At 37.5% G+C, this 16,636-nt stretch overlaps 2 protein-coding genes across 4 annotated transcripts; one reads left to right on the forward strand and one right to left on the reverse strand.

Moving 5' to 3' along the window:
- The first annotated feature begins 6,159 nt into the window (after positions 1-6,159).
- On the forward strand, positions 6,160-10,869 carry LOC103978680 (pyruvate kinase, cytosolic isozyme). Its single transcript, XM_009394563.3, has 4 exons — positions 6,160-6,299; positions 6,418-6,690; positions 8,907-9,368; positions 9,774-10,869. The coding sequence occupies exons 2-4, from the start codon at positions 6,433-6,435 to the stop codon at positions 10,584-10,586; spliced, it is 1,533 nt and encodes a 510-aa protein (XP_009392838.2). The 5' UTR covers positions 6,160-6,299; positions 6,418-6,432; the 3' UTR covers positions 10,587-10,869.
- A 149-nt stretch (positions 10,870-11,018) lies between these two features.
- On the reverse strand, positions 11,019-14,984 carry LOC135632694 (uncharacterized). Of its 3 annotated transcripts, none has more exons than XM_065141380.1 (7): positions 14,720-14,984; positions 14,353-14,509; positions 13,479-13,696; positions 13,183-13,384; positions 12,971-13,056; positions 12,561-12,649; positions 11,019-11,569 (listed from the first exon to the last, which is right to left on the reverse strand). In XM_065141380.1, exons 2-7 carry the CDS (start codon positions 14,437-14,439, stop codon positions 11,310-11,312), a joined length of 942 nt encoding a protein of 313 aa, XP_064997452.1. In that variant the 5' UTR covers positions 14,440-14,509; positions 14,720-14,984; the 3' UTR covers positions 11,019-11,309. The 3 variants fall into 3 exon arrangements, with proteins under 3 accessions (XP_064997452.1, XP_064997446.1, XP_064997461.1); XM_065141374.1 differs by having other exon boundaries at positions 14,353-14,519; XM_065141389.1 differs by having other exon boundaries at positions 14,353-14,519; positions 14,632-14,984.
- Positions 14,985-16,636: the final 1,652 nt, after the last annotated feature.

Consider the following 16,636-nt stretch of genomic DNA (forward strand, 5'->3'; position numbering starts at 1 on the left):
ATTTACGACTACGTACGCCCTCTACTCCAATAACTTCCTGCACGACGATGACGACATGGATAAGCTTTGGTTAATGCTTGACACTGTGCCACAAAGGGTGACGTCCATCGTCGACTAGTTTCAGCTCTTCGATTTGTACAGCTTTTGCAAGGTAGCATGCTCCATCGTGGACACCACGGTTCGCCTTCCTCGGATTGGGTTGTTGGGTTTCTTCAATCGTCGACCTAGCCCATAAAACATTTGATGTAGTTACCGAGCGACGCTGCTCTACATCTGTATCAACATATATGTAAATGTCGAGTGACCCTTTCATCGCCCGGCAATTACGTTGATGCCAAAGTAGTTATAGAGTGACGCGATGTGGGTGACGATGAGATCGGTGGTGTGCTCCTTGTGAATGCGAGGACGTCACAATGAGAGCATACCTTATTATCGTCGAAGGCAATCAAACAAGTGCATTGGTGTCGATGTCAGCATCGTGACAATTCGACACCATCGATTTAAAGTGCATGGATCGAAACGTTAAAGATAATTAACTATGTAAGATAATATATAATTAACCCGCTCGATTAGAACATGTTCTCAACTGAGATGGTTCAAAAGGTTGGTCCAAATTAGAAAATATCCATTTTAGAGAGGTATAAAACGATAAAATTAATTGAACATAAAAAGGAAGACAAATATATATATATATATATATATATATTGAAAATTAATTATTTTTGTATTCATCCCTCTAAATTTAAGTTTAGTATATAAAAAACTTATATATTTGGCATTGCAGTTTATCTCAATTAGCTATATAAGTAAAATTTTAATAACTTAATAATTTCTTTAAAAACTTATTATGATGCTAAAAAAAAGTTAAAATTTGATACTTGCTAACAGTATAAGGTAGTCCTGACTATGGTTCTTAAACCTAAACTATTGGCTTTGAAATCAAATCGACGAGGGACGGTTTTGAAATTGGAACTGATGGTTATGGTTTCTATTCGAGCCATCAATTTTTTTATTTTTTAATTAAAATTTTAAAGATATAAAAAAAATATTTATTTATTTTTAAAAAAAATTAAAAATAATATAAAATTAACAAACTATTTTTAAACATTGCAAGAAAATGCTAACTTGAATTTTAGGATATTGTAACCAATCTCATTTGGTTGTTGGGAGTTACCTTTTAGTTGAATTTTTAATTATTTATTTAAAACCTATTTTGATGCATATATATATATATATATATATATAGTTTTTATATTTTTATAATTTCTTTAATTTGAACAAACTAATTTTTAACACTTATATAAATTGTTTACTTGGTTCCTCAAAAGAATAATAAAAAAATAGGTCTCAATAAAAAGAATATAGGTATGCTATATATAAGTTTTGTAGTAATAAATATTATATATATAATATGAAAAATAAAATAAGTGTGCAGACAGGTTACCTAATTTCGTATTTTGAAGGATTATTGGTCAAATTCATCAACTTCTTTTTTTATAAATAGTAGTTATTATTCATGATAACATAAATTTTTTTATTTTCATAAAATCTTACTTATTGACATTTCCTAATCGTATAAAATAGATTCATATAGATTAATTTGAAATATAACAATGTCATATTAGAGAAAGTAAGAAGAAGGCCAACTTATATTGTATTCATCTCTATATACTAAGTAGACTAGTGTCATTATCCAACATGTAACCTAGTTCATTGCTCAGTTCTCTCACTCAATTCTATTGCTTCTCAAATTTTATAGAGTAAATGGTTATTTGTCGCTTTTAGTCATCCTTAAATATCCCTTTTTTTTTTACTCTGACTAATCTAATATAGTTTTATTTTCTTAAAAAAAAGTCTAATTGATAAGAAATTATTGATCGGTTAGTCATTCGTTCAAATTAGGGGCGTGAGAAATTATTCATTTTGAACGATAAATGTATCGTATAATTTTACATTTTTAAAACATGTGAACTCTAAAAAACAATCTTGAAGATGAGGAAGATGTAATAAAAAGTATTTCCATATATCATGTTTCCTCGAAATGTTTGTATAATTGGTATCCTATCGCTTATTATTGAAAAATGACATGAACCTATGACATGAATCATTACCGTACTTATGCTTGAAATATGCTTAAATGATTCTTTTTTTTTTATGATAAAGGGAGAGAAATATGTGATAAATTGATAATAGATAAAATTGCTATAATTATCATATTTATATTATGTTAAGATATCAGAGAAATATGTGATAAATTGATGATAGAATTACTATAATTGCACTACTTACGAGTTGTTGGTTCTTATACTCCTTAATTAATGTGGGACTAAATAACTTTATTACTAGTAATTATTTGAATCATAATACTAAAATGCTTAAACTCACCAACAATTTTTTACTTTTCAGTTCTTCATTATTTTTTATTAATTGAAGACATAAAATTCACTAAATGTTTATTATGCAAGTCGACTACCAAAGATTACAAAAAGTTGTTGAATGTGCCTTATTCTCATTAAGTTGGAGATTCCATAAATATACTTTACAAAATAAATTTTTAAGTATATTTTTATTCAGAACATATTAAATGAATACTTAAGGTTTAGTGAAATGTAGATAAGCAGTGCACTCTACTAATATAATTATGGAATAAAGTTTTGAATAGTTAATATTTGATAAGTATGTCAGATAAATTATTATTAAATAATATTTTAGATTAAACAAATTATTGGATGAAATTTTAAATTCTTACCATTTACAACTTGATCTAATATTTTATATAAAAAATAACTATATATGGTTTCACCCTCAGTAACTGCATCTAATATACAACTATTAGACTAATATTAAAACACTAAGTCAGATGGCACAACCATTACTGAAGTTGAGTGCAAAGAAAGTAGAGCCATACTCATGCAGGAAAGAAATAGGAGATTACTATATACTACCATTTTTATTATTTATAATATCATATTAATAAATTTGAATATTCTTAAATTATTCATTTGAAAATAGATGTATGTGCCCTTGAATTATAACTTAGATTTAATATTTTTTTTATTTTTACCTATATATATATATATATATATATATATATTACTTTTGTAACTAATGTCAGTGAAATCCTTTGCACTTCTTCCTCAATTTTTTTTTATCTTTTATCTTTTTTCTCCTTTTCGGAAGGCGATGTAAAATGATTATAGATGATAAAATGAAATTATTTAAAGATAAAAAAAGAGATGATAAATTAAAAATTGACCCATAAGATGTCATATTTCGGACCCAAAGTGTTGATCTTATTGATATTTATAAAATATTTGAAATATGATATTTTCTGGGTTGATTTGAAATGTCATAATATATCATCATTCCAGTAATTATAGGATAATCAAATGTTCGGATCAATAATTTGGGTATTCCAGATTTTAACATTCGAAAGTATAATATTAATTAACAGCCCAATTTCATGCTGATGTTATCCAATTTTTAAAGGTGTTAGTGAACAAAAGTATCGCGATTGATGAGTCAGCACGATTAGGTCCGCAGGTCGATGTCGGGAGCTTCTTGCGGGGTGAATAGGATGATGAGGTGGCCGCACCCTCGAGAAGGAATGTAGGTCGGCGTTGGTTGGGATCCGGGCCGGCTCACTGCTCTTCTTTGTGCGATGGAATGTATCTCTCGAGTCGAGATGCTTGTCGCTCGGGGGTATCCGCCTTCCTGTAAAATGGCCTTCGTCGGGTGCTTCCCGACTTTGACCCCTCCGACGAGCAAGTCAGTGGAGTATTTAATATCGAGTTTTTTCTCCCTCCTGGCCAGGCGTTGACTAGGAGTTTATATACTATTGTGTGATGATTGGTTGCGCCTTGATTCGATGTAGCCACTGACCCTTGTGGGATGGGATGACTTTTCTGACGAGCTGGCGTCTTGGGTGATGCCCGAGTGGCGTCAGATGGCACCGCCTCGAGACCTCGGGATAGTTGTGTCGCACAGTGTCTCGGTACGAAACCTGGCTTGACGTGTATCACGAGGTTCTGATGGCATGCGACGTCGAATTCTGATATTGGTTGGGACATGGCGTGTGATGTCGGTTGATGACTGGGCCAAAATATGCCATAAAAGGAATGTGTGATCATTTTTAGATAATCTATTCGAAGGGAAAGCAATCTTCTAATGATGTTCATTGTTCAACTTATTCTTGCTACTGACATGCTGAACTAAGAGATAGAACATCACAACTTTTTTGTTGCAAACTCTTTAACCTGGTCATGTGGTGTTCACTCAAGATTAAGAAGCCGTTCATTCCAGCAGCAGCTTTAACCAGAAGACTAGTGAATTCACCATAAATGATGTCCCAGAGAAAAGACTCAAGTGCTGGTTGCCTACCTCTCTCTCTCTTCTGTCTGGTATGACTGGGAACTATACTTGTTTCCAATTTGACCATGTCCATCATTGTCTTAATTTATGTTCTCAATTAGTTGTATATCAGACATTGTTTTGAATAGCCTCTCCTAGTTTTTCTAAGATGAAATGTATCATGGTAGATAGCATCAAATATGGTAGATCTCTTAAATTCTAGGCTAATGATCTGGGAAATAATAGTCTGATATAAATGGAAGGTAAAGAGAATCAAGAATTTATACAAACTGTTGTCATGAAAAATGTCCACAGCCATTTAAATTGCACATCCTTGGAGACAGTGGTTTATCTGTGTGCTAAGATTGTTAGATTAACCACTGTTCTAAGCCAAGACATCTGTGGATGCAGCAAGTAATCAAAGTTAATCATCTCTAAGATATCTGTGGATGTATTCAGTAGAATTTAGCTGTCTCATCTGAACTAAACCACAGATATCTTTGTTAGAATGTTAGATTCCTTGGAGAACAGATGCAGCAAGCAAAGTTGTTCATCTCTAAGATAAAATATCCCTCTACTATGTGAGATCAAGTACATGTCTCTTATTCTGTCATTGAGTAAATTCAATGAAAAATATAAAATAGATTGATATTATTATATTTTTAAAATATTTTTTTCTGAAATGTTTTGTGGAGAAAATTTATAAAAAGCACTCGTCAGCATGAAAAAAATTCAATTTTATCAATTAATTTTCTCATGATTTTTTTACCATAAATTTATTAGTTATCAATCGATGGCGTTATTTTTCTATTATAGTTTAGTATAATCGAGTAAAAAATTATAGTCAATTAATTTTGATGCCGAATTAATTTGGGTGCAAATTCTGTTACCTAATTAATCAGTCAGAGTCAGATTCGGATTTGGTATTCGATGTCAGCCACAGACTTTGTTTAGGCTGCAATATTTGAGCTGCTCTTGGTGGCTCCCCAGATGGCGTTAACACGCGGCGTCCATTTCAACAGCTAGGATCCTGTTCCCTGCCCTGGTCGGCGTAGACTCCCGAACTGTGGGTCCAGAAAATCTTGCCGTTAGAATCTTGACGCTTCTCGCACACTACATATATATACCAATAATATAATAGCTGTTTTACTTATGTATCCTTCCCAACGTTTGGAAATAACATATTTACCTCTCTAAATTTTACTATTGCATATACATACCTTCTAAAAAACAAAAATTCGACTTATAATTTTTTAAACATTTAAATTTATATATGTCATTCTCATTAATTAACATCTGTCATGATTGCAATCAAATTCTAATATTAGAATAACTGTTACAATGACATTTGCAGGAATATACTTAAATTTATAAGAAACAAAAATCTTTAAATTTTATAGGGGTGTATATGTAATTTGATCACCTGGGCCTGCGCTAATATTCGTGCACGCACCGTGTCCCATCATTCCCGGGCATCGAACGAAGCAATCGTCCCTGTCACGAGGCGCAGACCCACAGGAAAGTAGTCATCTTCGCCGACTGCTCGCCGCAATTCTCAGCCTAATACCAGCGGCCTCCCTCCTCTCTCATTCAAAACCCACGCGCCGCCCACCAGGCGTCGCTGAACACCATGGGCGTTGTCCCATCCTCGGCCCCTCTTCCATCCCTCATTCTCGTCAATCACGAGGCGGGTACGTTCGTGGGTAGAGACGCAAGAGTGGAACAGCTTTTTTCAGATTCTGCGCCACTTCCTCCTTCACCTGCCGCTCGTGACGGTGCACATCTGACCGCACATCTCGCGCATCCGACGGCTGATGTGCCCCTCTCCTCTCGCAGGCACGTCGCCCACGCCAGCTTAAATGACGCCCCAAGCCACGGTGAAGGCGCGCTTCGCTAACTGACCGAGCTCAAGAAGAGAGTGAGGGGGAGGAGGACGCGATCGAATCTAGGTTTCATTTCTACTCCTTTTGATCTTTCCGATCAATTTGATCTCGAACGCTGCCGGGTTTTTGGCCGCCGTCGAGTTGGAGACTATCGTGTGTTTCATTTACGTGTTATTTCGTCTAGGGATTCCTTGCCGGGATGGCGAACATCGACATCGAGGGCATCCTGAAGGAGCTGCCCAGCGATGGGTGCTTGCCGAAGACGAAGATCGTGTGCACGCTCGGGCCGGCGTCGAGGTCGGTGCCGATGCTGGAGAAGCTGCTCAGGGCCGGCATGAACGTTGCCAGGTTCAACTTCTCGCACGGGACACACGAGTACCACCAGGAGACCCTGGAAAACCTCAGGATCGCCATGCAAAACACCCAGATCTTGTGCGCCGTCATGCTCGACACCAAGGTCGTCCTCGTTTCTCTAACAATCCATTCTATTTGTGTTGATTTCGATCGGAAAGAGTATATTGCACAAAAGGTCTCATTTGGTATCGTTAGGTGTTGTTGTATGAGATCTATATGGTATCAAATGCCCTAAAACCGATGGATGTTGCCAGATATTTTGATGCGAATCCGAGGTTGTCATGATGGATGTTGCAGCATGTCCATCACGACAGCACTATGATGGAAGATGCCATCTTGCATCCGTTTTGGTCATATTGCTACCAATGTCATGAGCAATGCCACCCTGCATTGTAGTGATCTAGCATCACAATGCATGTTATTGAGTTTATTTGAGTCTCCCATAAAAGGGATTTAGCCTTCTATAATCTCCAGGCAAACGTCCTTGAAACAAGATTGTACTGTGTCTTGTTGCGCCTTGAACATTCTTTCTGCTCTGTTTTTAATTGCTTACCTTTACTTCCCTGGAAGCATTTGTGGGAATCTCAACTAACGTTGGATCTTTTTGCGGATGAGATTGCAAAGTAGGTATGAAAAAAATAGCAGATTTTTTATGTGCTTTGTTTGTGTTAGCATTTTACATACTTATACATAGTTTGTATGTTTAAGTTCACAAATGCATTTTACCTCTTCTTTATATATATATATATATATATATATATATATATATATATATATATATATATATATATATATATATATATATATATATATATACATAATGTATGTATGTATATAATGTATGTATATATATTTACATATATATTTATATATGTTTGGGTTATACTATTTGTCATGCATATTGATTGGATATTTGGAATCCTCTGGGCTTGCTTGCTAAGTGCAGATCATTGAGCTTAGTTTAACTGTTAGAAGTAAAAGGTCTGCTTTGACAAAATAAATATGCTTCATCATTTCAATTGCTACCACGACTATTCAAAAGCACCAAAATCTTGTGGGTGGTTCTCTATTGGAGACTTGAGGCAAATGATCTGTTCGAGGAGCCCTTTTTTAGTCAACCACCAATCAGGATGAAAATATGCTTCCATAAGTGAGATTTAAAAGAACATTCATTTAATTAGAAGATACATCTGTATTTCAAACTGTCACATCATATAGCTTCATTTGAAACCTTTTTCTTCACACGAGAGATCTGTTTTCTCATCTATCCACAGTATAGTAGTATACTTGTTCTACCGCTGTTGCCGAAAGTCCTATTGTCTGAAGTTCTCCCTTGAATCCTTTAAAATAACTGTATAGCTCATAATTTTTCAGCTTGACTGACTAAGCAAAATATAATTTGTGCTGTCAGTGTTAGACACAGATCTAATGACTTGATTAGATCTAATAACTTTTAGTCTCAAGGGGCTACATGTTTCACTGATTGTGGAACATTGTTTGAGAATTATGCTCATCAATGGGGCTAATGACACATTGTCAAGTTGAAATTACTTGACTGTAGGATGTTCTAGTTGACATCTGTTTTTTCTCTGATTCCCATACCACCTATTATTTTCTTTACAATATCAGATTGACTGATTGTTGTGTTTAATTAGGTGGATGATCTACTTGATAAGTTATTGCTAACCTTGATCATAATCGAGTTATTAATGGAGCTAGTGATATTACAAAGCCTTGTCTTACCCTAATTTTCTTGATAAAGTTTAGGGATTACTCAAAGTCTCAAACTTCTTTCCAGGGTTTAGTGATGCTATTTATGTGCTGCCATCTTAGAGATCTGAACATGACTCCATCTTGCTCTATGCCAATTAAATAGCTCTATTGTTTATTGTTGAGCAGTGAGCATTTGTTTCTGTTCTCTCCCCAGGCTTTACTTTGCAATTAGGGTCCCCTATTAACTTCCAGTTAAGAGAACAAGGGGATTGAATTTTTCAAAAATTGTTTTACTTTTAGATCTTTTTCCCAGAGGCTTACCTCTTGTCAGGGTTAGAGGTTTGTGTTGGTTAATGTAGAACTCCATGTCTACTTGTAATTTGCTATAGAGTTATGTTCTGATTAGTTTATAACAGAATTTGAGTAATGTTAGTCACCACAGGAAAACGAATGCTAATGAATCAAATTATAGGCTTGAGGATCGAAATGAATGAAAAGGAAATATTGAATTTTTTTAATGTTCTTTCTGCAAGCTATATTATGTTTTGTTTTTCACTTCATTAATTAATCTGCATAGTTCATACTAACTTGTCTGTGTTGTCGCAGGGGCCTGAGATTCGCACTGGCTTCCTGAAGGATGGGAAACCTATCCAACTTACGGAGGGTCATGAAATCACAATCAGCACTGATTACAGCATCAAGGGCGATGAAAACATGATTTCTATGAGTTATAAGAAGCTTCCTGTAGATTTGAAACCTGGAAACACCATATTGTGTTCAGATGGTACGATAACCATGACTGTGCTGTCATGTGACCCAAATGCTGGAACTGTAAGATGCCGTTGTGAGAATACTGCAAAGTTAGGTGAGAGGAAGAACGTCAATTTACCTGGTGTCGTGGTGGATCTCCCCACACTGACAGAGAAGGATAAGGAAGACATCCTAGGATGGGGTGTTCCCAACAAAATTGATATGATCGCCCTGTCCTTTGTCCGTAAAGGTTCAGATCTTGTTACTGTTCGAGAAGTTCTAGGGTCTCACACAAAAAACATTAAGTTAATGTCAAAGGTCAGCATTTCAAACCCAAACCGTCTTCATATTTTTATCATTCTGGTCTGTTTTGCCTCATTATTTTCCAAAGCATTAATCGTTGACTTTAGTCATTCTTGCAAATGCATATGTATCTCTAGTCATTTAGGTGTGTGAACACCAAGCTACAAACTTACAGATTTTTTAGATTTCTTGCTTCTAGTGTTGGTTTTAATTCGCTTGCATAGGAACTTGCAGTAGAAATTCTAACGATTTATTGGTGCAGAGAGTTGCTTAAGCATTATGTTGTTCCTTCTTAGGGAAGTCTTGGATTGATGATTTAGTGATCCCCTGAGCTTAATGCTGGAAGTTCTTGGCTTCATAATTTTCATGCTTAAAAATCACAATGATTCACATATTTGATGTTGCTATTGGTTCATGTAGGTTGAGAACCAGGAGGGTGTGATCAATTTCGATGATATTCTGAGAGAGACAGATGCCTTCATGGTTGCCCGAGGTGATCTTGGGATGGAGATACCGATCGAGAAAATCTTCCTCGCCCAAAAGATGATGATCTACAAATGCAATCTTGCTGGCAAACCTGTTGTCACAGCCACTCAAATGCTGGAATCTATGATCAAGTCCCCTCGTCCCACACGAGCCGAGGCCACCGATGTTGCAAATGCCGTTCTGGATGGCACAGACTGTGTCATGCTCAGCGGTGAAAGTGCGGCTGGTGCATACCCAGAGATTGCGGTAAAGATCATGGCTCGGATATGCATTGAGGCAGAATCCTCCCTTGACAATGATGCCATCTTTAAGGAGATGATAAGGTCTGCTCCTCTTCCTATGAGCCCATTGGAGAGCCTTGCATCATCGGCAGTCCGCACAGCTAACAAGGCCAAGGCCACATTGATCGTCGTCTTGACTCGTGGTGGCACCACGGCCAAGCTGGTGGCCAAGTACCGGCCTAGAGTTCCGATCCTGTCTGTGGTGGTTCCAGTGCTGACGACAGACTCTTTCGACTGGACTGTGAGCGACGAGAGTCCCGCAAGGCACAGCCTCATTTATCGGGGTCTTGTTCCGCTGCTGGCGGAGGGTTCTGCCAAGGCTACCGATTCCGAGTCCACAGAGATGATCCTGCAGGCAGCACTCAAGGCGGCAGTGGATAAACGACTCTGCAAGCCAGGTGATTCCATCGTTGCACTACACCGCATCGGTGTTGCTTCTGTCATAAAGATCTGCATCGTGAAATAATTCATGCATAATGCGAGAGAATGGCTGCGGCTTGTCTTGCTGCAGATTTTGCTGTGAATTTATGCTTCTGAGTTTTGTAGTAACAACGATTAGCCCAAGCTCTGCCTGCTGTTTTCAGGCAAATTACTACTAGTCATAATGAGCTGGGAACCAGAGAACCCTGTTTCCTTTCAGTTTTATGTTTTCCATGGATTTCATGCTTTAAACAAGCAGAGAGGCAGCTGATGCAAATCAAAACTTGTGATTTCTTGTTATTTGCAATACCAATCTGTTTGTTTCTATATACAGTTGGGATGAGGAAGATAATGGAAGGAATATGTGGTTTAAGCCTTCATATCTACTTTGACCCTCTTCTCTACACAAACACAACATGAGAAAAATGACCACCAAGATAACATTTGCAGAACAAAAACATAATTAGCAGATGCCAGACACAGATGAAGATTTCTTTCTTCTCATTTCCAGGCTGAGGAGGAAGCCTCCTCATCACAAAGGCAAACCAAAATGTCAAAACAACAAACATCAACTCCTTAGCATAAAGGTGAACTAAAGGTTTATGACTAAAACCTACACTCAGGTTCAGTATGGCATCTGCTCTTTTAGGTCAAGAAGCAAAGGTTGGATTCACCACAACCCTTCAACCTACTCTGAAGCCTAGAGTTATCCAGCAGGGCGATGCTGTTGTGGTATGCAGAAACTTACTTTGAGGAGGAATATTTACAATCAGTGAGTGGCAAAGAACTCAAAGTCATGGTGTTCAACTCTAAGCTGCATCAACCAGGATTGTGCAGCATTGTAAAGGTTGTCCATCATCTCGGTATCTGAAGTGTCCGGGTTTCGCCAAATGTGCCCCTGCATTTTGTAGGTGGATAGACCAAATGGTGAAAGAGTAACAGAGTTGCCCCCTTTCTTTTGCTCCCACTTATTTGTTTTAGCTACCATGGGACAGTAGTCTTTTGCACTGTCCCCTGGTACAACATTATCTGCAAGAGAAAAGCTAGTAAGATGAGCAACACTATTTAAATTGCTCGATTAGGTTGACAAATGCAAATAAGTGACATGTATGATACTCAAATTAACAAAAACCCTATGCAAATTAAAGGACATCAAGCATGTTTGGGATTATAATCCATCTTTAAAGTCAAAATTCATGTCTTCTAACAGAACATCCAATCATAGATGATCCCACTTCTAGAATGTATAAGCATCAAATAAATAGATACAGTTAGTAAAATAAAAGTTGTTAGCTATAAAAAAAATAATCTAAGTTCTCTTAATTTAACTAAGAATGTGATTTTTTTTTTAATTAGCTCAATGGCAGCTAAAGATCCCTATTGCTGAAGCCCAAATAGTTGAGACATTACGACGTTGTTGTAAAATTTATTAGCTATCTTGTGTCATAGAATCTATGAAGGCAGCTAGTATATAAAAAAGAACACTAGCTTATGACGATGATTTAATTTAAAGTTTTATGAGAAACATGTTGTTACACTAGATTCACAGAAAAGCAATCAGAAGGTGTAAGCATGTTGCACTATATAATAGAAGAAGAGAAGAAAATTATTCCCAAAACAATGAACGTGTACCACAAGTGAATAACTGTTTCGGACAATCCAGTCCGATTCGATTAACAGAAAGGATGTTTATTTTAAAAGACCCGATTCTTCAGGTCTCGTGATTCATCTTCTTGACATGGAGCACCGTCTTCCGATCACCACTGCCCATCCACCTGCCTCCCCTCTTATACGTGTAATACTTACTATGTGTTATTTTTATCATGATATATTTGCAGATAAGCTAGCATAATAGTGTATTTTTTTATTTAAACGATACCAATCAAAATGCCAGGAAAGGTTTCTTGTTCACAAGGTGTTATCTTCCAAACGACTGACAACAACAATTAAAAACAATAAATTTACATAAGAAGTGCATGAAGTGCTTTGACCATCTCATGATTTCCAGAAAAATACAGACCTTGGAAAGATGCAGAGATAGTATGATAAGTCAGAAAGCATGCCGACAAATCCTGAACATTTCGCATTGGAATGGGATAAATAGGGTACCTGATTTTGCAACATATACAGTATGAATTAGAATAGAAAAATAGCCATCTCTATGTGGTGCAAAAGAACAAACAGAAACGGAAGCATATATTTCTTAGGTTGATAACTCCAACCAGAAACTGCCAGATAAAATATGTTCATAGTGATCAATTCTCAAGTAAAATTCAACAGATTGGCTTGAATGTTATGCACTCATTATCCAATGTACTGAAGTAGATGCTATTGATAACTCCACCACAGGATTACAAATGATCCCAATAAGCCAAGTGTTTCTAGAGACTTCCAAGTATTCCAAATATCAAAGGAGAGAAATGTACATACCAGGCAACAGACATCCAGCTAGCAGGTGACATTTCCACACTTTTGAATGACATCAAACCGGGAAAGTGTTGCGCCAGTTCATTTACCTATTTAGAAAAAAATTAGAAAAAATGAATACCTATAGTTAAGTGGGTTAAACACAGTCCAGTTGCAACTTGTCGAAGTGGAATCAGCGGTGACACAACAAGAATCAGTAGCGCACAAATTTTTACCTTGTCCACGAGGGGCATCCTTTTATAAGGGGAACCATACTCTACATATTGAAGGTAAATTTGACCCAGGATTTCCTTTCCTGGCAATGAACTGTCCTGGCTAATCATGGAATCTTCTGACAATGCATCCCACGACTTCGACATCTTGTCACTCTCACTGTCATCACTAAAAGATTCACTCTCGCTCTCTTCCAGCAACATCCTGCATGATAAAGTCAACAACAGCTCATGTTATGGTTCCTCAAAATTTGCATGACGTGAAGCATCACAGAGCCATAATGGAATTTTCCACTGACCTCAAACAAGGAAGAGACTTATTGGTGTATATTTGGATAGCAGATAGGTATGGAACATAGTACTGGAGTACAGTTTCATGGTTGTCGAGGATGATTGGAACCGCAGCTCCATAAGCACTCCACTCACTATACTGTTCCCAGAGGTCTCCTAGAGTGAAATACTCAGCCTTCTCCTTGCCCACAGGTTGCCAGAGGTTATTCAGATCACGCATGCATGTCTGTGTTATTATATCAGAAGTTTCAAGTGTCATCAAAACAATCGGTGGGAGTCAACCGATGTTAACAAAAAAAATATAAAGAAGCTGTTACAGTAAAAAAAATGGAAATTGGAAAGAAGCAAACAAAATGCTACTAGATCTACAACAAGAAAGAAAAAAATCTACAAACCTAACTTAGAACCCAAAGCACCCAAAAATTAGAGTTTTAATTTCCTGATATCAACATTCTTCCTATCTGCCAATCTCTATATTTTAGACTAAGAGTTTCTATCAAAATGCTGGTTTGTATCACAATTTCAGCATACGAATAAAGACTATGCTGGGGATCAAGAAATAAAAAAGTAAAGCAAATTCAAACCATCAATGACGTCTTTATTTCAGTCAACTAAGCAAATTTTCCATTTGCATGTATATAAAGAACCATTCAGATAAACCAACTCATTCAAATCTGGAGACAGATAATATCCAAGATCATATACTAAAGTAAGATAAAGGTTCATGACTTACGGGTTCAGAACAACAAACATTGGAACTTTTCAATACACCTGTTAATTTTCTACCATGACAATAGGACAACTCAAAAACGAACCAAATTTTGCAACCATTTAACAGAATAATTCGCACGAATCAAAGGCAAGTGGAAAAAGAAAGCGCACCTTTGGAAGAGGATAAGCAGGCACCGAAGGCGTTATGTGAGCGAGGAAAGACTGCAGATTCGAGTGCTTTCGCCCACTAGTGCACATTCTTTTCCCTTTTTATATACTCCACGAATCTATCAAGCCTCCTTCTCACTCGCCTCTCTACTTCTTGCCTCTATTGTGTTCTTCACAGATAAAGACCATAAGCGTTAAACGAAGAAGAAGAAGAACACAGAACCAAACAAGAACAGGATTAGCAGTAGAATCAGTGGGAAGGAGATCCCTTTCTGTACATACATTCAATCTCTTCATCTCCCATCCTCGAAATCATAATAGGAAAGAGAACCAAGATAAAATCTCCGTGCCATCATTCCTCCCCGCTCACCTTTATCCGGTAGCTGATCAAGAGGGCAAACTTGGAAGGTTTCCGCCTCAAAGCCCATCAATGCGCTCCACGATCCCGGAGATTCAGTTCATCCAAATCGATGCCCCGGCAGCACGGCGTACGGTCTCTCGAGCCAACACCACCGAGAGAAGAGATGGCCACCAAGGGGAGTAATCGAATCCACCACCAAGAGGAAGACTAAAAGATCGGATTCGCTCGAGGCGGATCGGCTCCCCTGCTGCCGTTACTTCCTTCTCTGCATCAATGACTGCCATTATTACTCGTGACGGGAAGCCCAGCGGAGCGGCCGTTATCATCGTTCGTAACGCTGTTTGTATCGTGTCGTATCGGATCGGATAGACGTTAGATGTTTTTAACGGTTTCTGCGGACCGTTCGTTGCGCACGCGTCGCGTCGCGTCGTTGCGGTGCGTGTCCTTTTCTTCTGCCAGCTTCTAGGTCAAAGTGTGGGACCCCTGCGTTGTCCGAGGGCTGTGCGGCGCGGGTGCGACTCGGGCGTCAGTGTTTGTGGCCCGTTTGACATTTTAGCCCATCGACTTACTTCCGCGGCTGGGAAGACAGAGCGGGAGAAGAATGACTCACATCCATTGATGATGCTTTAAGATCCGTGCACGTACGAATTCGACGGCTCCACTTCTACATCACTGATTCAATCAATATGAGAGAGAGTGAGAGAGAGAGAGAGAGAGAGAGAGAGAGAGGGGTGTGAGACCAATCGGTGGGTGGGCACAGTGTAGGAACCACAAAGTAGAACAAGGTGGGCATCAGAAGGGGTACGACTACACTTGTAATCCACAGGGGAAGACAAGAGAAAGCACTATGGCTACATGTTTTATGTGGCTCCCATGGCAATTGGCTCTACTAAGTTTGATAGAAAGCTAAGTTGATTGCGTGTAGAATCGATGCAATTAATGGATTAGATAATACTTTTTTCCAAACTAATTAGTAACTACAGTTAGTAGCGATTGACTTGAGTTTATTGTATGGATGACACCTAAAGCAATATTAAATATTAAAAGAAACAAACATATATGAATATCTAAATATTTGCCCTTTTTTTTAACTTTGAAAGGATATATATGTTCTTAAATTATGTAAATTTTACAACTAAGATATAATATTATCTATTGATGTGAGTAGCCCTAATTCTGAAATATTATCTATGTACTTCCATTGATACGAACTAGAACTGAACCACCGGTTCCGATTTCGAAAACCTAAGAATCGTAATCGAACCACTCAAATACTATTTTCGATTCGAAACCAACAAATCACTCAACTAAGTAGAGGGCCACTATTAAAACCCATCTGTTGTTCCCTTTCCCTTTCTTCCTAACTGGACCACATCCTCTTATAATGCTACCTTTCTTCTTCCTTTCTCTTTCACGGCATAAGACCGGTAACCTCTTCTCCCTTTCTGTTTCACAGTACAAGACTGAGCGGTCACCGACACTAAAGCTCATCCAGGAGTTAAGAGGAGTTGAAGCCCAAAACAAGGATATGCCATGGCTGTATGCATTTAATGTGAAGTGGTTAAGCTTGGTAGGCCATTAAGACTATTGGGGTTTTCATTGATAGATAGATGATTTGTTTGGTGGGCTACTACACAATGCTTTCATTGTTGTGTCACAGGAGACGATGTTTGCATAGGTTAATGGAATCCCATTTGTGAATGCATGCAACAAGTAACATTAGGATGATTTGTTGGCAGTCTTTGTATTTGATATCATGAAATTTTGGAGTCTACATTGCATATACCTGAAATAAATATTGCAAAGGAGATGCCACTGCAACAATATATAAAATGAGTGTAAGACTAAAGTTTGCTATCAAATATCTAATATGAAAGCACAAATGAACAAGCAAAGTACATATCCATCACAATCAACATCAAATAT

This window comes from Musa acuminata, chromosome BXJ1-3 (assembly GCF_036884655.1).
Source record: "Musa acuminata AAA Group cultivar baxijiao chromosome BXJ1-3, Cavendish_Baxijiao_AAA, whole genome shotgun sequence".
NCBI classification, from domain to species: domain Eukaryota; kingdom Viridiplantae; phylum Streptophyta; class Magnoliopsida; order Zingiberales; family Musaceae; genus Musa; species Musa acuminata.

Excerpts from the sequence above, each read along its gene's own strand:
- LOC103978680 (XM_009394563.3), top strand. The coding sequence starts at position 6,433 with ATGGCGAACATCGACATCGAGGGCATCCTGAAGGAGCTGCCCAGCGAT. Across the intron at positions 6,691-8,906 it reads CCGTCATGCTCGACACCAAG|GGGCCTGAGATTCGCACTGG; the intron begins GTCGTCCTCGTT and ends GTGTTGTCGCAG. Across the intron at positions 9,369-9,773 it reads ACATTAAGTTAATGTCAAAG|GTTGAGAACCAGGAGGGTGT; the intron begins GTCAGCATTTCA and ends TGGTTCATGTAG.
- LOC135632694 (XM_065141380.1), bottom strand. The coding sequence starts at position 14,439 with ATGTGCACTAGTGGGCGAAAGCACTCGAATCTGCAGTCTTTCCTCGCT. Across the intron at positions 13,385-13,478 it reads AAGTCTCTTCCTTGTTTGAG|GATGTTGCTGGAAGAGAGCG; the intron begins GTCAGTGGAAAA and ends TTTATCATGCAG. Across the intron at positions 11,570-12,560 it reads TATCTCTGCATCTTTCCAAG|ATAATGTTGTACCAGGGGAC; the intron begins GTCTGTATTTTT and ends TTTCTCTTGCAG.